Genomic DNA, 26,182 nt, shown 5'->3' with positions numbered 1-26,182 from the left:
GCCCTCAGCGGGCTGGGTGCGGGGCGCGGCGGCGGCCGCTGGAGGGCAGCAGAGCCCCGCGAGCCGAGCGGAGGCGCTGCGGCCCCGCCGCGGGCCTGCCCCGGCACCGGGAGCGGATCCGCTCGGCAGCTCCTCCCTGTGCCTGCGGAAACACCGGGAATGCGCCAGGTGCTGCACGCGCTTTGCTCAGCCGCTGGAAGAGGGAGCGTGTCGAGCAGCACCAAGAACAGCCACGGAAACAACTCAGCTGGCTCCCTCAAAGTCCCAGACTGCAATATGCGGGGCTGGGGAACTCAGGAACTGAAACTTCTGCTCTTGCTGTTTGAAATCCTGGCTACTGTCATTGTGGTATTTCTCTTTTTAAGTGCTCTGAATGGTTACAAAATGGTATATTTTTACCCTGGAAGCCAAAATGTTCCACTCAACGAAGTTTAGCTGTACAAAGCGCATTCCCTGAGTTTAGTAGACTGTACTATTGCATTATTGCAGCCTATAGAGTGAAAAAACCATATCCACTTGGCTATAGTTTTATCAGTGTCCTGAAAGGGGACAGGAGAAGCTGTTATGTGAAGGTATTGCAATGGCTCAGAGAAATTCTGTTTGTCTCAAAAAAGTGCCCTTCTTCATTTTCAGCTTCAGTTATCACCAGTGGTTTTCCAGCACTTTTTTTTTTTACTTTCCTGGGGAGAAGTGTTGGAAATTATATAACTTTCCTAATAACAATTCCAATAGTTTTAAATAATTTTTATAATTAATTGTTTCAATGAATCATAAGAAGTCTCATTTTCCACTCTTTCATATGCCACTGTAGCCAGCACTTAGCAAGTGCTGGGAGCAAGGGGTTAAAACTGGAAGATTTGGTGAGGAGGGAATAGTTCTGCTCAGGATGTCAGTGTGGGAAAACTCCATTTATTACGCCTAGTGTTGTTGATCCTCTACCTGTTTTGAGGAAGCAGGGGTGCTGTGTAGGGATAACACACTCATACACATACTTGAGCCTCCTGCTGGGAGAGGGAGATCATGGAAGCACAGCCTCGGGATAAACTGTGCATGTGTGAAGCCTTTGATAAACAGGGCAGGCAGTGACCCCCTGCCCATCCTCATGGCCTGAACTGAGGCTGACAGAGCCTGTGTCCTCATGTGCCTCCATTTCCTAGGATGAACTGAGCCTGTGTCTCTGCCACCCAGTGTTGTCAGGGAAATAATGAAATAAATCCACTCTTTGCACTTCAGCTTGGGGCTCAGTGATCACCCTGGTTACCTCTGTGCATTAATTCACACAACAAAGTTTGCCACTAGCTGCTCTAGTGGGAACACGGTTGGGGAAAATTACTGAAACCTTAAGTTTCACTATAACAGCTGTAATCAACCTAGATATGCTTCAGTGATTTCAGACCTGGGCAAGAGATATATTGCTGAAACTGGACACTAGGAATGCAGAATTGATGAACCACAAGGACATTTTGCAGAACCCTGAGAGAAAGACGAAACTAACAAAGACAATTCAGCAATTGTATTGAAACCCTCTTTACATGCAAAAAAGATAATAAAAAAACCTGAAAATATGGGCTAAGTAGCATGAAAAGAAACAAATAAATCAACAACCAACAGAAGATAGAATAATAATTAATGAAGAGAACTATATAAATTACAGCCAATGAACATTAATTTCTTTGTTTGCTAAAATGTACAAATAGTGAAAAGTCTTGAAAGTGCTTATGCATGTTCAGGGAAAGTGCTGGCAAGCATCCAGTGCTGTGATAAAATAATGCCTGCAATCTAGTACTAATAATAGTGTTAGAGAGTTTGATTTATGCCAACATTTTCAGTGACAGAAGGGCTTGTGAATTTAGTAACACACAAAGCAAAACTCTTCCAAGAGAAGCACCTAGAGCACCTGATTCATCTTGTAGCTCATTTACTCATCCTCTTTACTTTCTTGTGAGCCTTCTCTAAACACAGCTGTTTTATAGTTTTGTAGTTGAGCTTCAATGCTGAAGGAGCTGGGCTTGTTCAGTCTCAAGAAGAGACAACTGACAAGAGACTCACCAATATCTGTAAGTATCTGAAGGGAGGCTTCATGAAGAGGATGGAACCAGGCTCCTCCCAGTGGTGCCAAGCAGCAGGACAAGAGGCAATGGAGAGAAATTAATGCACAGGAAATTGCACCTGAATATTGAGGAAGAACTTCTTTACTGTGCAGATGACTGAGCACGGGAACAGATTCTGGAACAGAGAGGTTGTGGAGTCTCCCACATTGGAGATCTTCAAGGACCATCTGGACATGACCCTGTGCCATGTGCTCTGGGATGGCCCTGCCTGAGCACGGAGGTTGGACCAGATGACCCAGTGGGGTCCCTCCCAGTCTCACCCATTCTGTGATTCTGTGATTCTACCTGTGGTTCTCATGGATCCACAAGCAACAATCAGCATTTCATACCAGATAATTTTGTTAGGGGATGGAAAGGAATGCAGGACAGCAACAGGACAAGCAGAGGCAACTGAGGAGCTGTGGTGAATTCCTGGTGACAGGACCAATTTCATGGACAGCAATGCTGCAAAGGATGCAGGAAGTTAAAGAGGCTTCTTGCTTGGATGCTGCTTCTGTTTGCCAATTGGCAGCACTGCTGTCAGCATTTCCCACATGGGTAACAAGCCTTGGCATTACCAAGTGCCAGCCCTCCCTTTAGGAGCCTCAGCAGGAAAGCTCAGGAACGCCTAACCAGCACTGCGGGTGGCTCAATCACAGGACAAATTGAGAAGGAACAGGAGAGGAGGCAAGAGCTGGGAATTCAGAGCTCACCAAAGATGGCATGGATATGCCAAACCAAAGGGGACAGATAAGGTGGAAACTGCAGGGAATTACTCCCTGTTTGGTGTTCTAAGTTGGTCCAGGGCTGGAGCCTGAGTGAGAAAGAGGTGCTATGATTGGATCTGATCTGATCGGATCCGACTCGTGAGAAACAACTGATCACTCTGAAAATTTAAAAAGGTTTATTAAACCTTAACAAAACACAACAAAGGACTATATAAGGAAAAAGTTGCAGCACTGGGAACTGCCTCTCGTGCATACCACGTGGCTGGTTCCTCTTCAAGATGGATGCTCTTTATATATCAGTCTTTTATACCCCTGGGGGTTGCATCAGCCAGGCCTGGCTCCTCCCAAAGTCTGTCAGTCAGCTCTTTGCCATTTATCGGTGGAGATTTCTTTCTTGTAACTTGATTGGAGATCAGATGTTGCCATGCCACACCCCCTAAGCAACAAGCTTTTCCATTCCCCACTGGCCCAGGTAAGGGACACATGTGAACATCTTTTTTACCTGTCCAAGACAACCCTGGCTGTCTGATGGTCACAATACGGGGTGGAAAAGGGAACTATGGCGAGAACAGAGGACATCTAAACTACAATAACATAACTGTACATCACTAAAGGTTTTCTTAGTATTTACACAATAGTTATCCCTTAACTGTGAGAGTCAATCATCTCATTATCCATCTATAACAGACTCATGTCTGTAAAGAAGAGAGCGTTCATGCGACAGGGACGGGAAATCCAGCTGCTTTGAACTCGAGGTTAGAAAACGCAAGGGAGGGACTGAATTTATGTAGCTGTAAAACACTGAGGAAGATGCAAATTTTCTCTCAAGAGTTCCATAACAAGGCTTTTTTCTGGATGACATTGTTTGACCTTATTTAAATACTGAATACTCTGTTTGCATTTGTTAGAGGAAATTGTCATTTTAACCTCAGAGCTGGCTAGCTACACGAATCTAAGAAAGAGAGGGAAAAGTGCTTAATTAATGTTGAGTATCAGATAACTGATTCCATTTTACTGATATGAAGTACATTTATTGCAGTCTGGACTTTCTCAGATACAGACAGATAAGGTGAGAAAATCTGTTGGTTAGCAAACTATTTATTGAGTTATTGTGCAAAATATTATAATCTTGTATTTTAGGAATGTTCCTCGGTTTTCTGTTTTTGAAAAAAACGATCTGCTAAGTGTAGTTCACTTTTATGAAAATTTGCAACAATTGATGCTGACCAAGAGAGGGCAGGAAACAAAGTATAGAATTACAAGAGTAAATATTTATTCATGTGCATGAAGTTTCCCAGCCAAACTGGGTCACCCTGAATGTGGTTTTACACAAGGTTCTTATACCCTTCAATCACTCCAGTAGAGCATAATTTGACTAAGAACTGAAACCCACACTACCGATTTCTAATAATTGTAAATTTTTGCCAGGCAACTGTATTTCTGCACCATTCTTGCTGTTTGTCTATTGATCCAGATGTCCCTGGGGTCAGTTTTGCCAGATAACACTGGAAGGGTTTCAAAGACATATCAGAGTGACTAGAATTCTGGCTTTATCTGGGTGGTCCATGGGTGTCCTTTATCTTTCATGGACAGTTCTATGCTACCAAGAAGCAAAATCCCTATTTCCAGGGCTGGGCTGCCCTTTAGTTTGTTTTACTTGGGTATGAACAAACTCAAAGTCTCCAGTAAAATTCCACTATCTCATTCCATTTCATTGTATTATGTGAATTAACACATGGTAACAAAGTGAATACATGTTCATATTACAAAGACTGATTGATTTAACAGTTAGGGGGGTAAAGTTTCATAACACTACATAATCACCTTTGCAGAATAGCTGACACCAGTCAGTAATTGCAAATTGTCCCTGGTGGCTTTCATGGGATCCATACACACAACTTCCAACTGTAACTCTGTAACTGCTCAAAATTTCAATGATCTCTCATGATTTTTAGCCCTTTGTTTTATAAAGTCATCTTTGGTTTTTTCTTTTTTCTTTTTTTTCCAGATAGAAACTTTCTTAGTTTCTCCTTTCATGAAGCTGAGAGTAAAGTACCTTTGATCATGCTTTTTACCTCTCACTGAACCTTTTCCACTACTATTCTGTCTTTCCTGAGCTGAGGGAACTTAAAAACTCAAAGAGCTTTTAAAATCTGTTTAATCATGAATTTACACAGCAACATTAAACTGCTTTGTTCTCTGCTTTTTTTCAAATCTCACCATAAGGCTTATTTTTATCAACTCGATTAAGCACTGAAGTGAGGTTTTCACAAAAACCTTTTCTAAGGCCAAGATTTTGCTCCTGTAGTCAGCTTAGAGTTGATTTTTTATTTGAAGTCAGGATGTTTTTCTTCACTGTGCGTCACCTTAATCTATCCAAAATCGAATCTGCCATTTTACTGTCTAGTTATTCAGCTGCACAATGTCCTTCCCAGATCTTTAGTGGGTTTTTGTCCTCGGGTCCCTCAATAGCTTGGTATGATCAGAACGCTGTCACCTGAGTGCCCAGTTCCCTTTTCAAGTCACTTGCATGTTGAGCAGGTCCAAGTAGAGATTGATCCAGCAGTGCACTATGCTACAAGGACCACACACTCGCTCCACCTTTAACCAGCTATTCGTGCCAAGACACTTGGCCTTACACCATTACAGTTCTGTTCCTTTGACAGTCGTTGTCAAAAACCTTCTAGAAATCCCAACAGGCTCCATCAGCCAGAAAACTTTCTTCGCAAGTTTAAATATATTCAGTAAACTACAGTGTTCCAAACTGGCATTGAGAATGCTTTCTTACACTGCTAATCAAAAGACTCTTGAAGGCAAGATCTCACTTTGGAACTAACACAATTATAGTTGAGAGGACTCTTTCTCCACACACTTCCCTGTATATAGCTTTCCCTTTCCTTTTTTTTGTGACCTGAAGAGCCTGTCCCAAAAATCCAAGACCCCCGAGGATGTATGTCCATGCCTAGACAAGATCAAGCACTCTCAAATCATTCCAGTAGAGAACAGATTGGAAAATGTGTCACAGCAACAGAGCTCAACTTCGAAGACACGTACGAAAAGGCTTCATTCCAAAGACCTCTTCTGGCAAGACTGTGTTAGATGTGGTTTGTTTTTAAAGTGGAGGGATTTGATATTGCAGTGACATTAAAGGTACTTTACAGGGCAGTATGCAGTCAGTTAAATCCTCTTTTTCACCCTCCAAATTTTGCTGAGAACACTTTAATGTCAAAAGACATCTGGATTTCATAGAAAGGATTTGAAAACACACAACGACGCCATTGCAGTACTTGACTGAGTGTCAAGTCAGTGTCCCCACACCATACCCTAGCGAGACACAAGGGCATGGGAAGGCGCGTAGAGAGGTTATGGGAACAGCAGCGCATCCTTCGGCCTGCAGTGTCAGCGTGGCGGCACGGCCAGCGGGCACGGCCCGACCGGGAGCTCCTCACGGGCGCTCCTCGCCGGCGCTCGGCGGCGCGGGCAGGTGCCGGGCTCGGTAGAGCTCTACGCGCGGCGGGCGGGGCGCGGTGAGGTCAGTTCCGCCGCCGCGCGGGCGGGGGCCGGGCTGGGCCGGCGGCGGGGGGCTCGCTCGCCCTCCCTGCCGGAATGAGCGCCGCAGGGCGGGGCGGCAGCGGCCGCGCAGGACGCGGGGCGGCGCTGCGTTCCTCCTGTGTCCGGAGACAACGGGAGCGGCGGCGGCTGGCGGGGCCAGCGCCGAGGGACGCTGCCCGTCCCTCATCCCGCCCGTCCCGCTGCGAGCCAGGTAAGGCCCCGCGCCCGCGGCTCCCGCCGCCCTGCCCGGGCGCAGCGCGGGGCCGGGGCGGGCGCGGCGCGCGGTGCTGCCCCCTGCGGGCCGGCGGCGGCACTGCGCGGCGGCGGGCGGAGGTTGCGCGGCCCGCGCAGCGCCCGCCCCGCTCCGCAGCCCCCGCGGCGCCGCGCTCGGGCCCGGCACGGCCGGCAGCGGCCGGGGGAGGAGGGGCGGCAGCGCTGGTGCCTGGGTGGGCTGGGTGCCCAGGAAAAGGAGGCTTGTGGTGCTTGCTGTCTCGTGGACGCCATCAGGCCGCTTTGGACCCGTCTGGACTGAAGCTGTTGTCCAGGTTTGTCGTCTTGGTCATCCTGAAGAAAAGGAGCTCTCGGGTTAGTAAATGCATTCATGAGAAAAATAGAACATCCTGTGTTTTGTGTGCGAATAAGGTCCTTTTGAGTGTTTGGGCATAAGATTGGCTTGATTGAATACCATATTGAATTTTGTTGCAAGACAGTCTATCATTGAAAAGTCTTACATTGGACACTTAAAGTAATTTAGACGTATAAACCGATTTTCTTCTAAATATATAATCTAGTGTTATCGTGTATGTAGCCAGAATGTCCTGCAATGTACATTTAATTTAGAAAGTCTGCTCTGCAGTTAAGAAGACTAGTGGTGTTTTACAGGGTTTTTCTAGCAGTCTGTTGTGCATTGTTACTGCAGTAGGTGGTTGCAGTCAAGGCTCTTTTCTTGCACGTACAAACAGTATGTGGATAATTGTATCAGGAATGAAATCTGGAAATCAATTTTAACATCCACATGAGTGCTTTGAGATCTGGGCATGGAGGGATATGTGCTTTTAATGGGACTCTTCCCCCTCTTCTCCCATTTTCTTCAGTGCCATACTTCCTTGCTGTTATTTCCTACAGGCCTTAGAGCTCAAGAGTAGGGTGATGCTTTGTACTAGTCACTATGCTCTGGATATGCAGAAAGACTTTGAAAATCGTTGAAAATTGTGTGAAATGATTAAATGAACAGCGCAGATTTTAAAAAATTGATCATACATGTAATGATAAACAACTGTATAAATGTCTCTGAGCCCTCTAGAATGCTGCTTCTGATCCAGTAGTTATTTGGTAATGCCTTGTTTAGCTTTTTGCAGGAAGACCACCAAGCAGTTGAATGATATGACAGAAATGTGTTTCTTTCAGACACAAATAAGGCTAGGCCTTGTTCCTAGAGCCGCAGGGAAGCAGACCTCCATTTCAGTAGAATGCTGCATGGCACATACATGTACCTGCGTCCATACAATGCCAAAAAACGTTAGCACATTGGACAGTTTTTCACTTAGGCATTCAAAAAATAGTGATTTCCTTTCAATCTGTGTTTTGCATGACTTTGTAAGTAATAAACATTTTAAGTGTAATTGATTTTTTTTCTGTAGAGTGAAAGAACTGTATATTTTTTAATAAAAATGAGCTCTAAAAACTTGGTGCATGGTTCTTGCTCTTCTTAATTGTCTGCATTGTCATTCTTCATTCATTTTGCTTTGAAAAACCTCATGTGAATTTCAGCTAAAAACCAAGAACTGTTACGACTGTGTGATTAGCTGTTATTGTGAGACAAAATGGCTTTTTAAGAAGAAATACTTGTAGAAAAAATTTCTTTGGTGCATTTGAATTGTTTGTTTTTTAATACAAAATTAATTATTTTAATTAATGCAACATGTAATACTTGAGTGAAGCACTTTGGCTCTCTCCCAGTCATTAGGCCTAAAATTAGTGACTGGTAATTGGCAGCCGTGTAGTTGGGTCAGTAGAACAGTTAACTCTGCTGAACAGAGATGGTTGATGTTAAACAGTCAGTATGTATATGTGTGTGTGTATATATGTGTGTATATGTATATATTCAAAATACAGGCAGGGTAGTTTTAAGCATGCATAGAGATGGAAATTTTTCACAGTGGCTCAAATTTTATACACTGCATCCTCCTGATGCAGTGATGCACGGTGTCCTCCATTTCTGTTTAAACTTGTTTTTCTTAGGGATGACTTCTATGGGTTTTCAGTACCAAAATTCAGCCCTGATTATTGGCTGCAGTCTGTGATCTTTGTGCATGAGTGATGTGTGCTTTGCTGAAGTAAGGGCTCATTTATTTGTTCACATAGGCTAAATGCATCCTGCTCATCACACCCTTTTCATTAGTAGCAGCATGTCGTTTGAACTAAAGGAACCTAAAGCCCTAGAATGTACATATTCTTCTTTGAAATGATGAACAAATTTTTGATGTATTTGAAATAAATAGAAATTTCCAGTCTGACAGTGGCCACATCAGTGGTTTGTAACCTACTGCAGTGCAAAAACCTTTGTACTGGTTGAATTTGGCATAGTCAGGCTGCAGAGGATGTTTTGTCCTATTTTCCTTTGTTTTAATGCATCTTTGTTTTTTAACCTTTATGTACCTGGGATGTCCAGAGTTTGGAATGTCTTTAATTTCTGTGCATCTGTTAGTCTCTTGTGTCTTGAGCAGCAAAGTTCAAGATATGCTACTTCTGTGTGAAAGGTGGAAATGTTTGTTTTGTTGAATGACCTTTGAATGTCACTGAATTGCAGATGTTTGGTAGGAGTGAATGGGAAAATTTGGTTTATCTTTCTTGTGATGTCATTTTTCCATGTGCTTTTTTTTTCCCCCTCTCCAAACTGGTGTCTCTATTTTTTTTAATGTTTCCTAATTTGGGTACTTTGTTGTGTTTCTTAATATTTTTATATTTTTTCTGAATTAATTCCTGTGAAGACAGTAACTGGAATTGACTTTGACACTCTTAGTGTCTCTTATTTCATTTTTCATCCATCCCATTCCTGTGTTTGCCATTGAGACTCTTTGTAGACTTCGAGTTCTTTCTTTAATGATATCTCTGGGTTGGTCTGTGTGCACTGCATATGATTATAATTGAAAATCAACTATCTATCTTTTAATTAAATCTTCTGAAGTGTGTTTCTGCCAATCCTTCCAATACCAAAACAAATCTTTAGGGGAATTCCTCCCCCTCCCCACCTTCCCCAGTGATATGGAGTGAATGTATGTAATGTTCAGCTCCCTGTCTACATTGATGATCTTGGCTTTCTGAAATAACCAGAAAAAAAATATTTTAATATAGGCATGAAATTACAATATAATTTTGGGCTTGTTTTAGCCAAAATAAGTATAAATTGGAGCTGTTTGTATCAAAACCTTTGTTATTAACTGGTCAGTATTCAGGGTACGTGGCAAAAAACTAGCGAGGAAGACAGCAGAGATGTTACTTTGACATCAGCTGGTTATTCAGTTCCTTGTTTTACCTTTTGCTGGGCCTGGCTGGGATGGAGTTAAATTTCTTGAAAGCAGCCTGTACAGTGCTGTGGCTAAAACAGTCTTGATAACACCCTGGTGTTTTGGGTGTTGCTGAACAATGCTTGCACAACTTCAAGGTTTTCTTCCCCCCCAACTCTATTGAGTAGGCATGGGGTGGGCAAGAGATTGGGAGGGCACAGAGCTGGGACAGCTGCCCAGAATTGGTCTGGGGATAGATAGTCCACATCATGCAATGTGCTCAGCCATGAAAACTGGAAGCAGAGGGAGAAGGGTGGAAGGGGGGTTGCCTTCCGGGGTGCCTGCTGCTCAGAGACTGGCTGGGCATTGGTTTGCTTGTGGAAGGTGGTGAGTGATTTCCCTTATGTCACCTCCCTGCTTCTTTCCTTCTGTTTAACTGCCTTTGTCCTGACCCAGAAACTTTCCTGTGCTTCTTCTCTCCTCTACTTTCCTTGTTGCTGAGGGAGGGGAGGGTGGGACAGCGGGAAGCGGCTCTGTGGCTGCTTGGCTGCTGCCTGGGAACAACCTGGGCACACAGGGAATGCAGGCACACCAATGCTTGAAACCTGCATTCTAGCAACATGGTATTTGTAACAGTGGAAACGTGGTTTTGGGCTTAAACCACGCCAGACTTTTCTACATATACCTGCTTGAATTAGAAAAATTTGGAAGTATTACTAGCCTGTTCTTTGAATTACATCTGTTAAATTTTTCTGGCATAGTCTTGGACTGAGAAGCCCAGAACTGTTAATTTGAAGTGTTCTGAAAATATTGGACTGTTTCTTGTACTTTCTTGCCCCTTAAAGGTTGAGGATTCTTTTCTGTGTTCTCCCATAAAGTGAAATGTACTGAGTTTAAAAAATACAAGAAAATTCTCAGGTTTATACCTTTTCTTGTGGTCAAGGATGTTGATGGCATCAATTCCCCACACTTAGCTTTCAGTTCACATGGAGGGCAGTTTCAGTATTAATGGAAAAGTGTTAACAGCAGAAAAAGGCAAATACTGATACAGCTTCCCCATTTCCTTTCAAATGCCATGTTACTTCTTTCTTAAAGCTCTATAGAAATGCATAAAGCATCTTTGGTCTGGATCTTGAGCTTATCAGGATCTCTTACTATCTTCTCCTGAAATAAAACAGTGGATGTCCTGAACATAGCCCTACCACCACACTTCTGTGGGTTAGTCTTAAGTCTAGAAAGTGGTAGTAGCCAGGGAAGGATGTTCCATCTGAACTACCACAATCATTTTGCTTTTCAGTCTTCTTTAGAATCAGGGTAATAGAGCACATGATGTCATCCACATTAGATGGTTGAAGAAGATTCTCCAGATCATGATACAGCAGTCGTGTATGCTTTCCTCCTTCCTGCAAGGCTGCCATTTATTTGTTTTTCAAATTGTGTGTATTTTCACAGCTGTCTGCATTGCAATGAGATGAGATTACTACAGTTCTAGAACTACCCACTAAGGAGTTTTAGTGTACACCCATCATCTGCTTAAGAGTGAAAAGCTTGTTATGTTGTCCCTAACCAGTTTTCTGACTTACTTTTACTGTTGTTTGTGGTCACATAAGAATACTTTGAAGAGCCCTATGGTTAGGGCAGCATTGATATAGCAGTTACCAATATTGATGGAGTACAAGGAAGATCATGGAATCGCTGAGTGGTTTGTGTTGGAAGAGACCTAGTTTAACCTCCTGCAATGAGAAAGAATGCTTTCCACTAGACCAGATTGCTCAGGGCTCCATCCAGCCTGGCCTTCAACACTGCCAGGAATGGGGCATCCACAGCTTCTCTGCACAGCCTGTTCCAGTGCCTCACCCCCCTCACAGTAATAAATTTCTTCCTAATATCTAATTTAAATCTAGCTTTCTTCAGCTGTAAGCCATTCCCCCTTGTCCTATCACTGCATGCTGTTGTGAAAAGTCCCTTTCTATCCTTCTTCAAAGTCCTCTTTCATTACTTGAAAGTGTACGTCTTCAGGCTGAACAACCTCAACTCTCTCAGCCTGTCCTCATGCGAGGAGTGCTTCAGCCCTGTGATAAGCTTTGAATGGGTCCAGAGGAGGGTCCACTGAACATCTTCCTTGTGTTGGGGGCCCCAAAGCTGGATGCAGCTGCAGTGCAGGTGAGGTCTCATGAGAGCAGAGTGGGAGAATTGCCTGCCTCAACGTGCTGGCTATGCTGCTTTTGATGTAGTGCAGAGTGCATCAGAATGCAGGGTTGCTTTCTGGGTTGTGAGCACATAAGATGCTGGAAGACCTTCTTGGATCAGATATTTAGTCCTGTCAAGCCACTGGGAAGATCACAGAATTATTTAGTCTGGAAAAGACCTACAAGATCATCAAGTCCAACCTGTAACCCAGCACTGCCAAGCTAACCACTAAACCATATCCTTGAGTGCTCAGTTTACATGTCTTTAATATCCCCAGGGATGTTAACTCCATCCCCAGGAGGTAACTGCACCACTTCCACAGATAACCTGTTCCAATTATTGACAACCCTTTCAATGAAAATTATTTCTTAATACTCAATCTAAACGTGCTCTGGTGCAACTTGAGGCAATTTCCTCTTTTCCTGTCACTTGTTATCTGAGAGAAGAGGCTGACTCCCACCTGACTACAGCCTTCTTTCAGGTAGTTACAGAGAGCAGTAAGGTCTCCCCTGAGCCCCCTTCTTGACTCCTCCAGCTCCCTCAGCCAGTCCTTGCAAGATGTACTCTCTAGCCCTTTAACCAGCTCTGTTGCCCTTCTCTGGACTCACTCAGGCACCTCAATGTCTTTCCAGTGTTGTAGTTTAATTTCTTGATTACCATATGATTATTGTGATGGGAAGCTGCTTAGGTGAACTCAGCAGTGTGATTTTGGAGTCCAAATCAGGCCCTAATCTCTGTAGGTACACTTGGTGAGGATCTGGACTGCAGAAGCCTTTTGTGGGGTGTATGGGAAAACAGAAGTAACCTCATGCAATTGAGTCTGTTTGTGATTGCAAGTGTGTGCAACAGTATGTCTGTAACTAATGATGTTAGAATAAGAAAGGTGTTGATTGGACTTCGTGTATGTCTCAAAAGCCTAATTTAATTGTTTATTTTCCAAATAATAGTCTTGCCAAAAGCTTAAAGGCTGAGATCATCTTCCTGTTAAATATAGTAGAGAGACAGAGTGCTGGAACCTGTGGGCCAAACATATTGCATGTGTTAATTTGGTGTTTTACAGTGATATTACTGATCTCCCTCTGCCTTATGTTGCATTGTTTATTTTGCTTGATTGACATTCTGTTTTATTAGGATGAAGTGAATTATTTATATGCTTGTCCACATATATAGAAGTGATTACACTGTAATATTAATAGAAGAAAAAGTAATTAATTTTGCAGCCACAGATTGTTTTGACTTCACTGCTTTCAGAACATGTGAAGCATAAATCACGTCTTGTTATGAATTAGTGTTCAAGACTGTTTGTATCTGAAACATTGGCACTGATTAAAAAAGAACTTCCTTCTGTATGTCAGGAATTTCCATGCTAGCTTAAAAATTAATTTATTTAAAAACAAACTGATAGTTCTGTGTTTCTAATAACCATCATAGTCACATTCTCTTTCCCTGCTATTCACATATGAATGGAAGTTGCATGTTTCATGATATCTTGTTGAGGGCTATGTATGAACTCAAATCATACTCTGCTGCTGGGTTCTGTTATCAAGTATCTTGTTTGGCTTATAAATATGCTTCTTAAGTGCAAAATTTTTCATGACATGGGAGAAATACCATAAGGTATTTCAGGTTTTGATGCATAGCAGGTAATTATACAAATTTGGGAATGTTTTGATTGGGAGCAAATGTTGAAGGATTATTTAATTTGGTATGTTTTAGAGTTATTGGTTGTATATGCAGAATACAGTCAGTGGTATATTGACAGTAGACTTGCACTCTGTAATTCAGCTGTAGTCCACTACTAATAGTTCAATTTTTAGTTCATTGTATTTCAGTGATCATTGAATCTTAATTGACTTAATGTTCTGCTTTTTATTCTTTAGTGTTGCAAGCTGATCGACTAAGAACATGGAATATAATATGGATGCAGTTGCTTGAACATCATTTCTTCCAAAGCTTATATTCTGCAGATTGGTTGCCTGAATGATTGATTGATAAGAAATATACACAGGACTAATACCAAGAAAACATTCTGTCTGTTGCTCTTGTGTTTAATGAAGATGGTGCAGAGTTGCTTCATTTGAAATGCAGTTGAAAAAAATGAGGGAAATTTTACCAAGATTGTACTCTGGCCAAATTAATGATAAAAATAATTCTTTAACTACATCCCCAAAGCAATCTGATGATAAAACAAATCTGTCAAAAGGGGCAGATGATCAAAACTGCTTTTACCAAGGAACTGAGGCTGAGAACAATAAGTTGTCACTGATAAGCTGTATAAAGTGCAGAAATGTTCAGAAAATTTCAATGCAAGATATAGAGAAACATAAGAAGCTTGAGTGGACTGAAGACAGAAATTTCATCTGCAAGAAGTGCAGTCATTTTAAACCACCAGCTTTTGATTTTGTTCCTGAGGGTGCCAATGCTGCAGACTATGAAGAACGTGAAAGGAAAACCCCAAGTAAAACCCAGAAAACGTTTAAAGTAAAAAATTTTCTGCCAGGCAAATACTACTGTGATAAATGCAGATTTTCAACAAAGGATCCTTTACAGTATAAAAAGCATGTAGGGCAACATGAAGAAATTAAATTTCTTTGTTCCCACTGTAATTATGTATCCTACACCAAAGGAGAATTCCAGAGACATTTGGTGAAGCACACTGGAACCTTTCCCTATCAGTGTGAGTACTGTGAATATGGTGCTGTTAGACATGACTATATTGTTAAACATACGAGAAGAGTACATGAAACACCCAGAAAACGACTGTCAAATACTCTCATGAACCACAAGCAAAAGAAGCAGAGTCAAAGCACTTTATATAAAAAGCAGAAATACAATAAAATTCCTTTCCAAAATGAACTTTCAAATTTGTCTTCAAATATGGTTTGTGAGATTCCAAGTAAAGCAACTAAAACAGTCTGCTCATCTCAAAATGTAGAATGTAGCATAAACACATCATCGGTCCAGGATAAGACAATATTGGAGCCATCTGAAATGAGTGTCTGTGAGAATCAAAGTGTGGAGGTTGAGGTTTATTCTCCAAAAACAGAGCCTTTACAACCTGGGATGCCTTTAACAGTAATTGCACCATCTGAACTTGTAGTTCCTTCCAACTGTTTAGCTCAGATAGTAGAGCTAAAAATAGTGAATGGAGCACAGCAGCTGGTTCTTAAACTAATTCCTATGAAAGAAGCAACTTATAAACCTGTGAACTGTGCAGAAGAGGAACTTGAGAATCAAGCTACAGAACGATCTGCAGAAGTAAAGAAAACATCTTCTGTGTGTCCAGATGAGTTACTAACTATGGAAGTGAATGTAAACAAATTATCCAGTGTTAGTAACCAGCTTAATTTGGATAGTACGTATGACAAGAATTCTGAATGTTTTTGTTCTTCTGATTCTCAGGTCTCAGGCTATAGCTCTGTATCTATGCAGAGGGAAGATACATCAAAATTATGCTTTCATTTGGTGAAAGGTAGTGATGTCCATTCAGGTGTTATAGAACTTTGTTCTCCATCTCTGGTGATGAACAGTACTGGAAAAAAAAGTGATCTTAAATCCTCAAGGGGGAAAGTAGATGGAAAAAATAGTTTGTATAGTGATCTGTATTGTTATGAAGAAGGTGAAGATACATACCGTCCAAAATACGCTTCCGTTTCCGAAGGGAAAAGTTCCAAGAATGCTTCAGTAGAAGCTGCTCAGGAGGGCAGGAATTTTTCTGCTGTCCATAAAGAAAAGGATACATTGTCTGTGAAGAGAGATGACAAAGAACGTTGGAGTTTACCAGTCAGCTCTACAGAAGCACATTTAGCTGGAAAGGGTTTTGATAAAAAATCTATTTTATCTTCTGAAGCAGGAAAAAACTTACATGTTATTAAAACTCCGGCTTTTGAGGATATACCATCTGGTTTGAGCAAAGTAAAGAGAACTGAAACCATAAGCCAAAAGAGTAGTCATCTTCTGGAATCACTTGAACTACAGAAGATGGAAAATAAAGGCAGTCCTTTTGAAGGACCTGTTATTTCATCTGTATTTTCTCTTAGCTCTGGGACTGAAAATGTTCCAGAGGATGTCAGATGGGATGACACAACACGTAGGAAGAAATCAGCAACATTGCTGTGTAGAAAGATTGCTCAACTCATGTCTGCTGCTGAACCTAACATGAAATCTGTGCCCTTGAGATGTCAGGCTTCTAGTAAGAAGTTGCTTTTGCCTCCAGAAAGTTCAGCAAGCTGTGAGGGAGCTGATTGTGCCACTGAAGTGGAACAACCTGCGACTTTGTCTGAAGCACATGGTGGAAGAAGTGAGATTAGTAGTGAAGAACACAGTGAAGATCAGCTCTTTACATTTGCAAGAACTTCTAAAAATAGGGTAACTAAAAATTCCCATGTTGCTACCCCGGTGTTCATCCCCAAAGGGACGATGCTGAGAGTGCTGAATGCTACAGGCAGTCAAAGCTCGTGTGGAATAGAAAACAGGAGTGAAACATCAGCTCCTGTGCATCGCAATGAAATGTTTCTGCCTCGCCCAGTCCCCGTCAGTGTTTCTGAGACACTCAGCAGCAATTTCCCGTGTTTGCCTAATCAGAGCGAACCAAGTACTGAGTCTCAAACTATATCACTCAGGCGAAGACCAAAGCGAGAGGCAAGTGCTAAAAATAACAGCAAGCAAACTGGTGTAGCATTTCAGAAAAACAGTGATGTGAGCAAGCAAAGCAAGCCCTATTCAAAAAGTCCCAAAAATAAGGCAAGACAAACAAGCTTCAGAGAACTTCCTAAGAGGAAAACAAGAGCTCAGTCGGAAACCACTTCAAGTTCTGATATGTCATACCTGTTGACAGCAAGACGTCTTCGACTTCTTCCTCTGAAAACGAATCAGTTGATAAAATGCCCTCGTCGTAATCAGCCAGTTGTGGTACTAAACCATCCTGATGTTGATTCACCAGAGATAATTAATGTCATGAAGACTATCAACAAGTATAAAGGTCAAGTCCTGAAAGTAGTTCTGTCAGAAAGGACAAGTAGTTGTCTTGGTGTCAAACGTTATCGGAAGCGTCTTACTCTTCAGAATGCTGAGACAGGAAACCAAGCAAAAAAGCGGAGTATGCTAAAAATGAAGCTAAAGAAGACCCACAAAAACAACTACCAAGTGGTGGAAACTTCGCCAGCTGAAGCACTTCAGTGTCTCTTTAAGTGTTGGTTTTGTGGGAGAGTATATATGGACCAAGAAGAATGGATAAGTCATGGACAGAGACACTTAATAGAGGCAACCAAGGGTTGGGATGTTCTTTCTCTTCAAGCAAAAAAACATTAAGTGAAAGCCCAGGGGAGGTTTCCCCTCTTGCTTTTAATGAGTGACACTAACTTTCTTGAAATGGAGGATGGAAATAACTGTTTTCTTTTGCCAAAAGTCCCTGCTGTTAGCAAAGTGAAGAAGAGAGTAGAAGTACAGATAGAGAAGCTGACAGTGAGGATTGAGCACCACTTTGCACTCTTGTGATTGAAATTTGTGTTGGAGGTCAGCTTCATCTGTTCCATAGGAGAAATTTGAAGATTTGCTATGCAAACATCTTTCTAGTTACCTTAGGATACTGTGCTGTACGTGGTTTGTGCTAGGTCTGTATGGATTAAAACCTTAGATGATGAGATCTTTGTAAATTTAACAGGATTTAGTTTGCTTTATTACAGCATGGTGTTTCAGAGATCGAGCACATCTGTATGGAAATGCACCTTTGGTCCTCTGTGGACAGCAAGTGGAAGTCATAGGTTTTAGCAGCAAATTAAGCACTACACGTAAAAAGTAAAATTTCAATGCAAGTGCTGTGTTTCAGTGAAATAAAAACACTTCTGCTGACTTCAGAGGAGGTACAAGGGTGTAAATGAAAAATCTAGGGAATCAGTTACTCCTGGTAGGTCAGATAGCACAAAAAAAATTAATTTTGTTTAGTACTGAGTCTTTGCCTAGACTGTATTGTGTAGGTGCGAGGGAGCAGAACACTGTCAGGATTCTGTGCTGTCAAGCCAGAGATACTTTCAGGCTTGGGCTGATAGTGGAAAGTGCTTCTCTATGGCCTCAAGGCTGTTCTAAAATAGTATTAGCCAAGCATAAAGTCTGTACCACCTTGTGTGTGATAGAAGCATTTACAGACTCAGTATTTGGTTAGAACTCTAGTTGGTGAGCTTATTTACTTGGAAGCTTGTTGAAGACTTTTCAAACTGAAAAGCCACGTTGCACAGCTTTTACATTGACAGTGTTGAACCAGATTTTCAGTGCAATCTTTCATCATATTTAAGAATTTAGATGTTGTTACAATTTATTTTTTGTAGGCCTCAAATTCATACAAGCATGTGCCTAGTTACTGATTATGTCTGATGCGTACTGACTTCAGTGTAGTGTAAACATTGCTCAGTTGCTTAAACACTTCTCTAAATCAGGGCCAAATTACAGCTTTTTAGTAAAAAAGAGGGATGGATGACACTGAAGTTACTGTTTCTGTATGTAAGCTGTGGATGTTTCTCTTCATCGTGTCAATTTTAAATCATTTTAGAATCATATAGAATGAAGTATATTGAAGCACATACTTACAATTAAAATAATGTGTTACAGTTTTAGAAATATGAAAATCAATACTGACTCTAATGCTGGATGTGTGTTCTGTGTTTCAACTGGGACTTCTCTGGTAAACTGGTAGTCCCTAACTCTTTTCACTGATGGTGCATTTTTGTAAACAGTTTGGCTGGGAATATTTTTTTATATACTCCAGCAGATTATACATTGTTTTGATAAAATATTTATCATATCTACATTAGAATGTAAATATTTTAAAACTCCATCTGACTGAGGTTTACTTTTAAAACCACTTATTGCTTTCCCATAATTTTGCAATACAGTGTTAAAATCCTTCCGATAGCTGGTGCTTTAAGTCAGATCTTTTCGTCCTGTACACATGGAAAATTTTTGTATCATTTGTATCAGACTAAACTACTCCACAGAACAAACTTTGTTTTTCCTGTTTTGTCAATAATAAGGAAATGACAGTTCTCATTTTGTATTCAAATGGAATTATATTTTTTTAGATGGGTACACTAGAGGGTTTTTTTTTTCCCCACTTCATATGCTTTGATGCCAAACCTAACAGTGCTATTTGCATTTTCAATGGTGAAAATTGTTTCCATTTTAAAATTATAGCATAACATATAAAATGAATACTGAAATGGTTAACACAAAAAACCCCATGGTTAGCATTTCTCATTTGTTTTAATTCCTTCAATCCAGGTTACTGGCTGAATTAATTTTGTTTCTGTAGAAGCTACCAAATAAACAGTTTTGAATTTGCTTTGTAAGAGTTGTCACTGGCAAAATCAGAACGTTGCTCATGAAAGCTGTACTGAGGGAAATGGAGAAAGTGTTGCTGCTCAGCTTTGTGGATTCTAGGTGGTTTAAGTATACTAGTAATGCTTGTCTTCTGTAAGCAAGTTTACTGTTTACTTTTAGTAAACATCTGCCAAGCTCTGTACGTCACTGCCATAATCTGTTATCTAAATTGTTAAGCCTTGGGGTTTTTAATTTAGATTTTTTTTTTGTTTCAACATGAAAACCTTTTGTAACTTAAATTGTATTGTGGTTATGACATTTTTAAAGCAGATTATGTCATGCTTTTTGTTATGAACTCTGCTAAACTCTATTTTAGCAACTTCTGTTTTGTTACTTTTATTAGATAAAATTAAGTCAGAATAATTTCCTTCAAGTTTAACAGTGTCATCAGTTTGAGAGAAATAGTTTACAGTGGATGTTTTCTTCCCTTTTGACTCAGCATTGAGAAATAAAAAGGTTGAAAGAAAGTAACAATCAACTGCTGAATTTTTTTAGAGCTAGTTTGTACTGCTACATAGTACGTCATAAATTGGGTTGGAATGTTGTGGTTTTGGGCTTGAGTGGTTTTGTTCTTGTTGCTATTCTATAAGGATAAAGTAACTGAGGTTCTAAAGTAACTAGGTTATTGTAATATACCTTTTTTGGTATATTGTAATAACCTAGTCAAACTTCTGAGTGTGGTTAGGAAGGTTATCGATGCCGTGCAGAAAAATCCCTTCATATACATATGGAATTGTAGTTTGCCTTCATATACATACAGAATTTAGCTAGGCTTCCAAAACTCAAATTTTATGAATAAATATTTCTGTATTTTTTTCTGGAAAAATAATCACATTGTCACGTTCTTTGCACATACGCACTAGAGCATGTTTTCTTGCTGGTTTTGAAGTACATCTACTTTTTCTACTTCAGATTTTTATCTCTACATTTGCATATGGTATGAATTCAAAATGACTGTTTGCATAATGGTCCTACTATGTAAGTTTTTGAAGGCTCAGGTATGGCATACAAGTATCTTCTACTTAAGCTGAAGAGTAAGTACTCATTGAATAATAGAATTTACATAATTACAGCTAGCTTTAAAATCTCCAGTGCCTATAAGCATCAACTGACACTAACTTCAGTGGCAGCTGAGCACAGCTTGTTGTTGAGCAAACATATGCACACCACATGAAATTGTTAGACAGTGAGAATTCTGACACACTGTTTCATTTCATTCACACTATCAGAATTCTGATACACAGTGTTTCATGTGTATTTTTAAAAGCAAGAATATTTATTTAATGACTGTGGTATACTTTCTTAGGTTTTGCTACTTAGCAGAGTTTAAGTGACATTTAGGTAAGCAAGGGCAAATTTCATTTTAATTTGAAGTTAGAAGAGAGAGTGCAAGATAAGCAAACTGGTCAGTCATTGTCAAAGTATCAGGAGTCGGTCTCAACACATTCCTGTGAATGAATATGTTGACACATTCTTTACTTGTATCCCTGAAGTGAAAATGCAACAGTCAAAAAATGGAGTAGATCTGTAATTCTTCATTATGTTTTGGGGAGCTCCTTGTTCAAGAGCCGAATCTGATTTTTGGGACGTTTCAAGAAGTGTTCTATTTATATCTGTAGGGATGAATCAGCAACAGTGAGGAAGAAAGGGTCAGCATGACTTGAATGGATGTGTGAGGTAGCATTGTTCTCTGTGGTTTCCTGACTGATCCTTTCCGTCAATGAGCGTTATGGGAACGGATTTGTAGAAGTCAATGATCTCTTCCACGGAATTAAATTTCTAGGGGGAGAAGATAGTAATCAGTGACTGCAAGTGAAAATTGCTAGATGGTTTAATCTATAACATTAAAAGACTTGCAAATGACAATATTAAAAAAAGGTAACATTTTGCATAGAATTATGATTAGATGAAAGCAATTCTAAAAGGAAAAGCACCATGTTTTGATCCTCATATTTCTTTTTGTGTCTCTGTCATGTGCAGGACAAAGCAACTAGCTCCTTAGGGCAAAAAGGGAGCATGTCTAAGCCCTGATAATGCAGTATCACCTATAAAAAGTTGGGATGCCAGATGTGATGATAATCTTTGAAATGATGAAGCAACTATAAATTGTTACTAGTTTTTTACCTGCCGCAAGTTACACCTAATTAGCAGTACATGGTATTTTACACTGCAGGTTGCAATGTACCTTGTTAAATGTATGCTTTGTTTTCTCATTCAGTTTATTGAGACAGTTGCTTCCTGTTGAAGTATGGAACAAGAAGCATCTTGTTCTCTCAAGCTCAAAAAAGTGACATTCTCCAGGCAACTCCCAAAGTGATAAAGGTCTGGTTCAAGGTTGTTGACCTGATCAAACAGCAAGAGAAAGCTACACAAGGTGTTTATTCTCATCTGCCCTAGTGGAAGAATCCCATTCCAATGATTAGCAGTCCTTCAGTTTAAGTGGTTCTTGCACACTTCCTTGTGTGTACCTTCTAAGCTCTCATCACACCACAAAGCTCTTGTCCTGTCTGTTTTCCTCTTGAGCCAGTCTTTGTACTCATTGGTATTAAAGCACCAGAACTGCACACAATGTAAGTAATGAAAGCTTACTTTGACATTAATACTTATCACCTATTTATATAACATTTACTGTAAGTGTGGCTCTTCATTGTACACTTGGTGGTGTCTCATAGTGGTGACTCTCACCCCCACTTGATTCACACCTAGTTTATAACAACAGAATCTGATTAAAGATATGATTTGGTGAAACTGTTCCTGTATTAAGATGAAAATTGTTTGATCTCAAAGCCAGTATGGAAATTTTTTCAAGTTTTGTTTTGATAATTTTTACTCATATGCATTTGTTTTACTTTGCTGTTTTGTCTTTGCTTATGTTCAAAGTCACTACTGCTACTGAAAACTGAGGCAAAACTGGACAAAAGCAATACTGTGGTTTGTATTTCTTGCCTTTTGAAAGTAATCCTTTTTTTTTCTAAATTAATTCTTCCAGCATCAGTTGTTTTCCTGTTTTTGAATGTTTTCTGCTGGTTGGGAAGTCAAAAGCTCTACTATAATTGTTCATCTGCTTTGGAAACTTAATTAGGCTTCACTAGGTTAATGCCACATTGTTCATTTTTGGAGCTCTTTGGTAATGGGTGAAAAATATCTCAGAATTTTATGTTCTCAGCTCTTTCAATGGAACTCCACATTTGTTTTGGTGTAAAGGCACCTAAAGACATAAAGATGAAGAAAAATCAGTATTTGATTTGTTTCCCTTCACTGTGTGAAGAGACTCAGCCTATCTGTGCAGGTCTCCAGACTGTTCTGGGGAGATGGGAATAGGGTCTCAAGGGTTGCTTGTGAAAGGTGTAGCTCTGAATTGTGTTGGGAAGATGGTATAACTGGGCTGTGTTGCACATCCTGAATGACACCTTTCATCCCTGAGCTGCCATTTAAGCTGTGGACAAGATGCTTATCTTGTCACCTCTCTCAGTTGAAGGTACTGGCTGTTTGCTGTGCCACTTCTCCTGGCAGTAACTTGACATAACACTGTCACTGGGAGGCATTGTGGAAGTGCTCCCTAATCTGCTTGGATGGGCCAGGCCAGTTGGGTGGCTGCTGAAGGTGGGTGCAGCTAATCCTTTTGGCTCACATGGGAATGAATGGAGTGAAATGGTGTGACTGCTATGACTTGCAGCTTGAAGATTCAGGTATCTGAAAGGTATTTTTTTATTAAAAAATGCAGTGGTGAGGATGGAGAAACTATCCGTGGCTGGAACAGGGAGATGCAGAGATACACATCAGGCTCTGCTCTAAACTTCTGTGTAAAGCAGGCACCAAGCTGAAGAGATGCCTACTTCTGCCTTTCATTTTTACACATTTTTCACTGCACTGGGAGTTGAGACTGATGCTACAGACATGCTAAAACCATGTATTTTGTGTGTGGCAGGTCTAGTTTAAAAAAACGAGATAAGAAAAATATGTAAATTTCATGTCACGATCAGCTTTAAATGTGAGCAAGGTTTGTATTTCATCATTTTCAAAAGAACTATGCAGCTGAAAAAAGCCAGTGTTACAGGAATCTCTGGATCTTAAATAGTGAAATAGTCTGGAGTAGAGGAAGGTACCAGCCAAGTAAAGGGTGCTCAGTTTTGAATGTAAATTCCTAAATTCCATGTATGTGTCATTTGGGGATCTGATCTTTATAGCTTTATGTAATTTGGCCTTTAGAAAGCTCAGTATAGCATATTAAATGTGTACGTAGGTGTGAACATCTGTGGCTAAATAGGTAGCAAAAGATGTATCCCCACTAAGAGGGTGATTTTCTTTTTTTACCCTTCTATTTATTATACTAGAGTTTGATACTAATTTAGCTGCATGGAACTTGAGTTATTTTTATGATAAAAATCCGATGATAAATCCCTTTTCCCCCTCCTTATGACCTTATAGGGCTACATGGGAACTAATGATAAAAGCACTCGTGAGAGTTAAATGAAATACATTTTAAAAATAACTATTGATTTAAAATCTCATTTGGTGATACAATACATTAACAACTTGTAGGCTGTATAGTAAAATTCGGAAGTTGCAATAAGATACAGAAAACTTGGAATAATTGTATTTATGTGTGAGGAAAAATGTCTTTTTAATGGATGAAAATAGACTAATTCAAAAGTGAAAAGACACTGCAGAAAATCTGTTAAGACCAAGCCTCTGAATAAGATCACCAACTGTGGAAAAATGTAATCGGTCTGCACATGTTCTTTGGTGTTTAGTTTTCTTTCTCATTGGCTGGTGAAGAGGGAATATTCAGCTAATTAGATAGAGCAGCTAGGTCTGGCTGCACTGCAAAATGTGGTGTAACAAAGGGTATCTCTGCAGAGGGGCAAAGCAGAGTGCTCTAGAAAGCTTTTTAACGGGTACTAAAAAATTACAGGCAGCAATTTTCTGTAATTCACAGCCTTACAAACTGTTTTCACTTTCTTTGGAAAAAAAAAAAAGCCTTAGATGACCTGCAAAAATGGAGGTGAGAGTTTTCAAGAAAGAGCTTTTTTGGGGGACCCTATGAGACTGCCTGAGATGGAAGAAGCTCCTGAGCAATGCTGGTGCCACTGACTGTTCATTACTGTGCATGTGCTTTGTGCCCTGTTCTATTTTTGTGTCTGCTGCTGAGAATAATGCATAGGAGTGGAAGATTGCCATGTCTGTGATTCTCTGGCACAACTTCTGGTTGACCAGCAAAGCAATTCTGATTTTTTCTGTTGTGCTTGATCCAGGGCAAGATTTGAGTTAAAGAGAAAAAATCCTCAAAGAAGAAGGCGTAAGGTAGGCAGTCATGATTTCAGATTTGGCCTGGTAGAGCCATGTCTTGGATGTTCTGTGTATTGTTAACTAGATGCTTGGAATCTTTATTTTGGAGTTGTACTTTGCAATTTGACTAGTCAGTCCAGACTCACTGTTTAAGATATGTACTGTCTGTGCAGAAGTTGGAACAAACAACAAAGTCATATATTTTGGTATTTCCTGAGATGGGAGGGATTGTATTCTCCTTCCTTTTAGTTCAGTAAAAATTGTTATACTGTTCAAGTAATTTTCCAGTTACCTTAATTGTTAAAGCTGTTAACCTAATGAAAATTTAGTTCTGTCTGTTTTCTAGTGAGAATACACATATATTACATGATGCTTTAGTGTGCCTTATTTCTGTCATTGTTTCTGTTCTGAGCCTGTTTGTATTAGAGCCATTACAGGAAGACTAAACAATGTCAGGACCATGGAAAACTAAACTTGCTTTCTCCTAAGTCCTAAAATTCCAGGAAATTGTCTGGGAGTTTCAGTTCAAAAATGCAGCCATTGCTTTACAGAATACTGATGATCACTACAGAAACACAAGGATGATGCTGTACAGTTCTTGACTTCTGCAACCATTCAGCTTCCAAACTGTTTCACTTTGCTTGCATAATAAAGGATCTTTTCCCCGTCTTTATCATTAAACAGATGCCCCTGAAGAACAACTTGCCAGTAAACCTTGTTCCTCTTGTGAAAGCTTATGAATCCTATCCCATGTTCTCTAATAAAAATACAAATATAAATTTTGGACCCATCAAATGCCTTAAATCAGCTTGGGTGATTTGTGATTTCAGGCTTTTTGAAGTCTCTCTATACAAAGGTAAGTTCTGAAAAGTATTGACATGCATGAAAAGGATATAATTGAAGATTCATCTACAGAATTTTTGCTGCTTCACCTGAGTTGGATTTGTGTCAGTGATTTACATAGCTAATAACCCATAGGTTGCTTTGCTTTTTTGCTCTGCAGCTGAGCATTCTTTAAATTTTACACTGTGTTTGTCTTTTAAAATTTTTTAATGTTTGGTTCTTTTGTTTTGGTTGGGTTTTTTTTTTTGTTTGTTTGTTTTGTTTTGCAAGTATCACATTTTTATAGAGATGACTTTCAGTTTTAATGTTTTTTTTTCCTTGTGTGAATGACTTGCAGATACAGTGTTTATCATTTAACCATGTATGTAGAATAAGAATTAGACTTTTATCATGACTATAATTGAATTTAATTATGTAAAGAAGCATTGCTCGTCTAAAGGGATTTTATAATTGAAATTTACCATATCTGAAAGGCTGATTGCTAGGGACCCACATGATTTAATTGCTTCTGAATATCCATGACAACTGTTATCCTATTGCTTCATGGCACCAGGTCCTGCTGTCAGATATGTGGAGCTGTATATATTTGAAAATGCCTGCTTAAATTATCACA

General features: G+C 40.1%; 2 protein-coding genes across 7 annotated transcripts in view; one reads left to right on the top strand and one right to left on the bottom strand.

Annotated features, from left to right (window-relative positions):
- The first annotated feature begins 6,391 nt into the window (after positions 1-6,391).
- Positions 6,392-19,911, top strand: ZNF518B (zinc finger protein 518B). 4 transcript variants are annotated; one of them, XM_064418638.1, is made up of 2 exons: positions 6,392-6,581; positions 13,947-19,911. In XM_064418638.1, exon 2 carries the CDS (start codon positions 14,149-14,151, stop codon positions 17,374-17,376), a length of 3,228 nt encoding a protein of 1,075 aa, XP_064274708.1. In that variant the 5' UTR covers positions 6,392-6,581; positions 13,947-14,148; the 3' UTR covers positions 17,377-19,911. The 4 variants fall into 4 exon arrangements, with proteins under 4 accessions (XP_064274708.1, XP_064274710.1, XP_064274707.1 ...); XM_064418640.1 differs by lacking the exon at positions 6,392-6,581 and adding an exon at positions 6,705-6,915; XM_064418637.1 differs by lacking the exon at positions 6,392-6,581 and adding an exon at positions 6,705-6,955.
- A 924-nt stretch (positions 19,912-20,835) lies between these two features.
- CLNK (cytokine dependent hematopoietic cell linker) overlaps positions 20,836-26,182 on the bottom strand; it is a 56,298-nt gene continuing 50,951 nt past the window's right edge. For all 3 annotated transcript variants that reach the window (XM_064418641.1, XM_064418642.1, XM_064418643.1), the window contains one exon: positions 20,836-21,216. In XM_064418641.1, coding sequence (XP_064274711.1) covers positions 21,088-21,216 — 129 coding nt within the window. In that variant the 3' untranslated portion in view covers positions 20,836-21,087. The remainder of the gene's footprint in view (positions 21,217-26,182) is intronic.

Source organism: Passer domesticus, chromosome 4 (genome assembly GCF_036417665.1).
Source record: "Passer domesticus isolate bPasDom1 chromosome 4, bPasDom1.hap1, whole genome shotgun sequence".
In the NCBI taxonomy this organism is placed as follows: domain Eukaryota; kingdom Metazoa; phylum Chordata; class Aves; order Passeriformes; family Passeridae; genus Passer; species Passer domesticus.
The sequence above is the reverse complement of the archived record's forward strand: the minus strand, read 5'-3'. Positions and strand labels throughout refer to the sequence as shown.

What these genes read in the sequence shown, in the direction of transcription:
- ZNF518B (XM_064418638.1), top strand. Translation starts at nt 14,149, where the DNA reads ATGCAGTTGAAAAAAATGAGGGAAATTTTACCAAGATTGTACTCTGGC.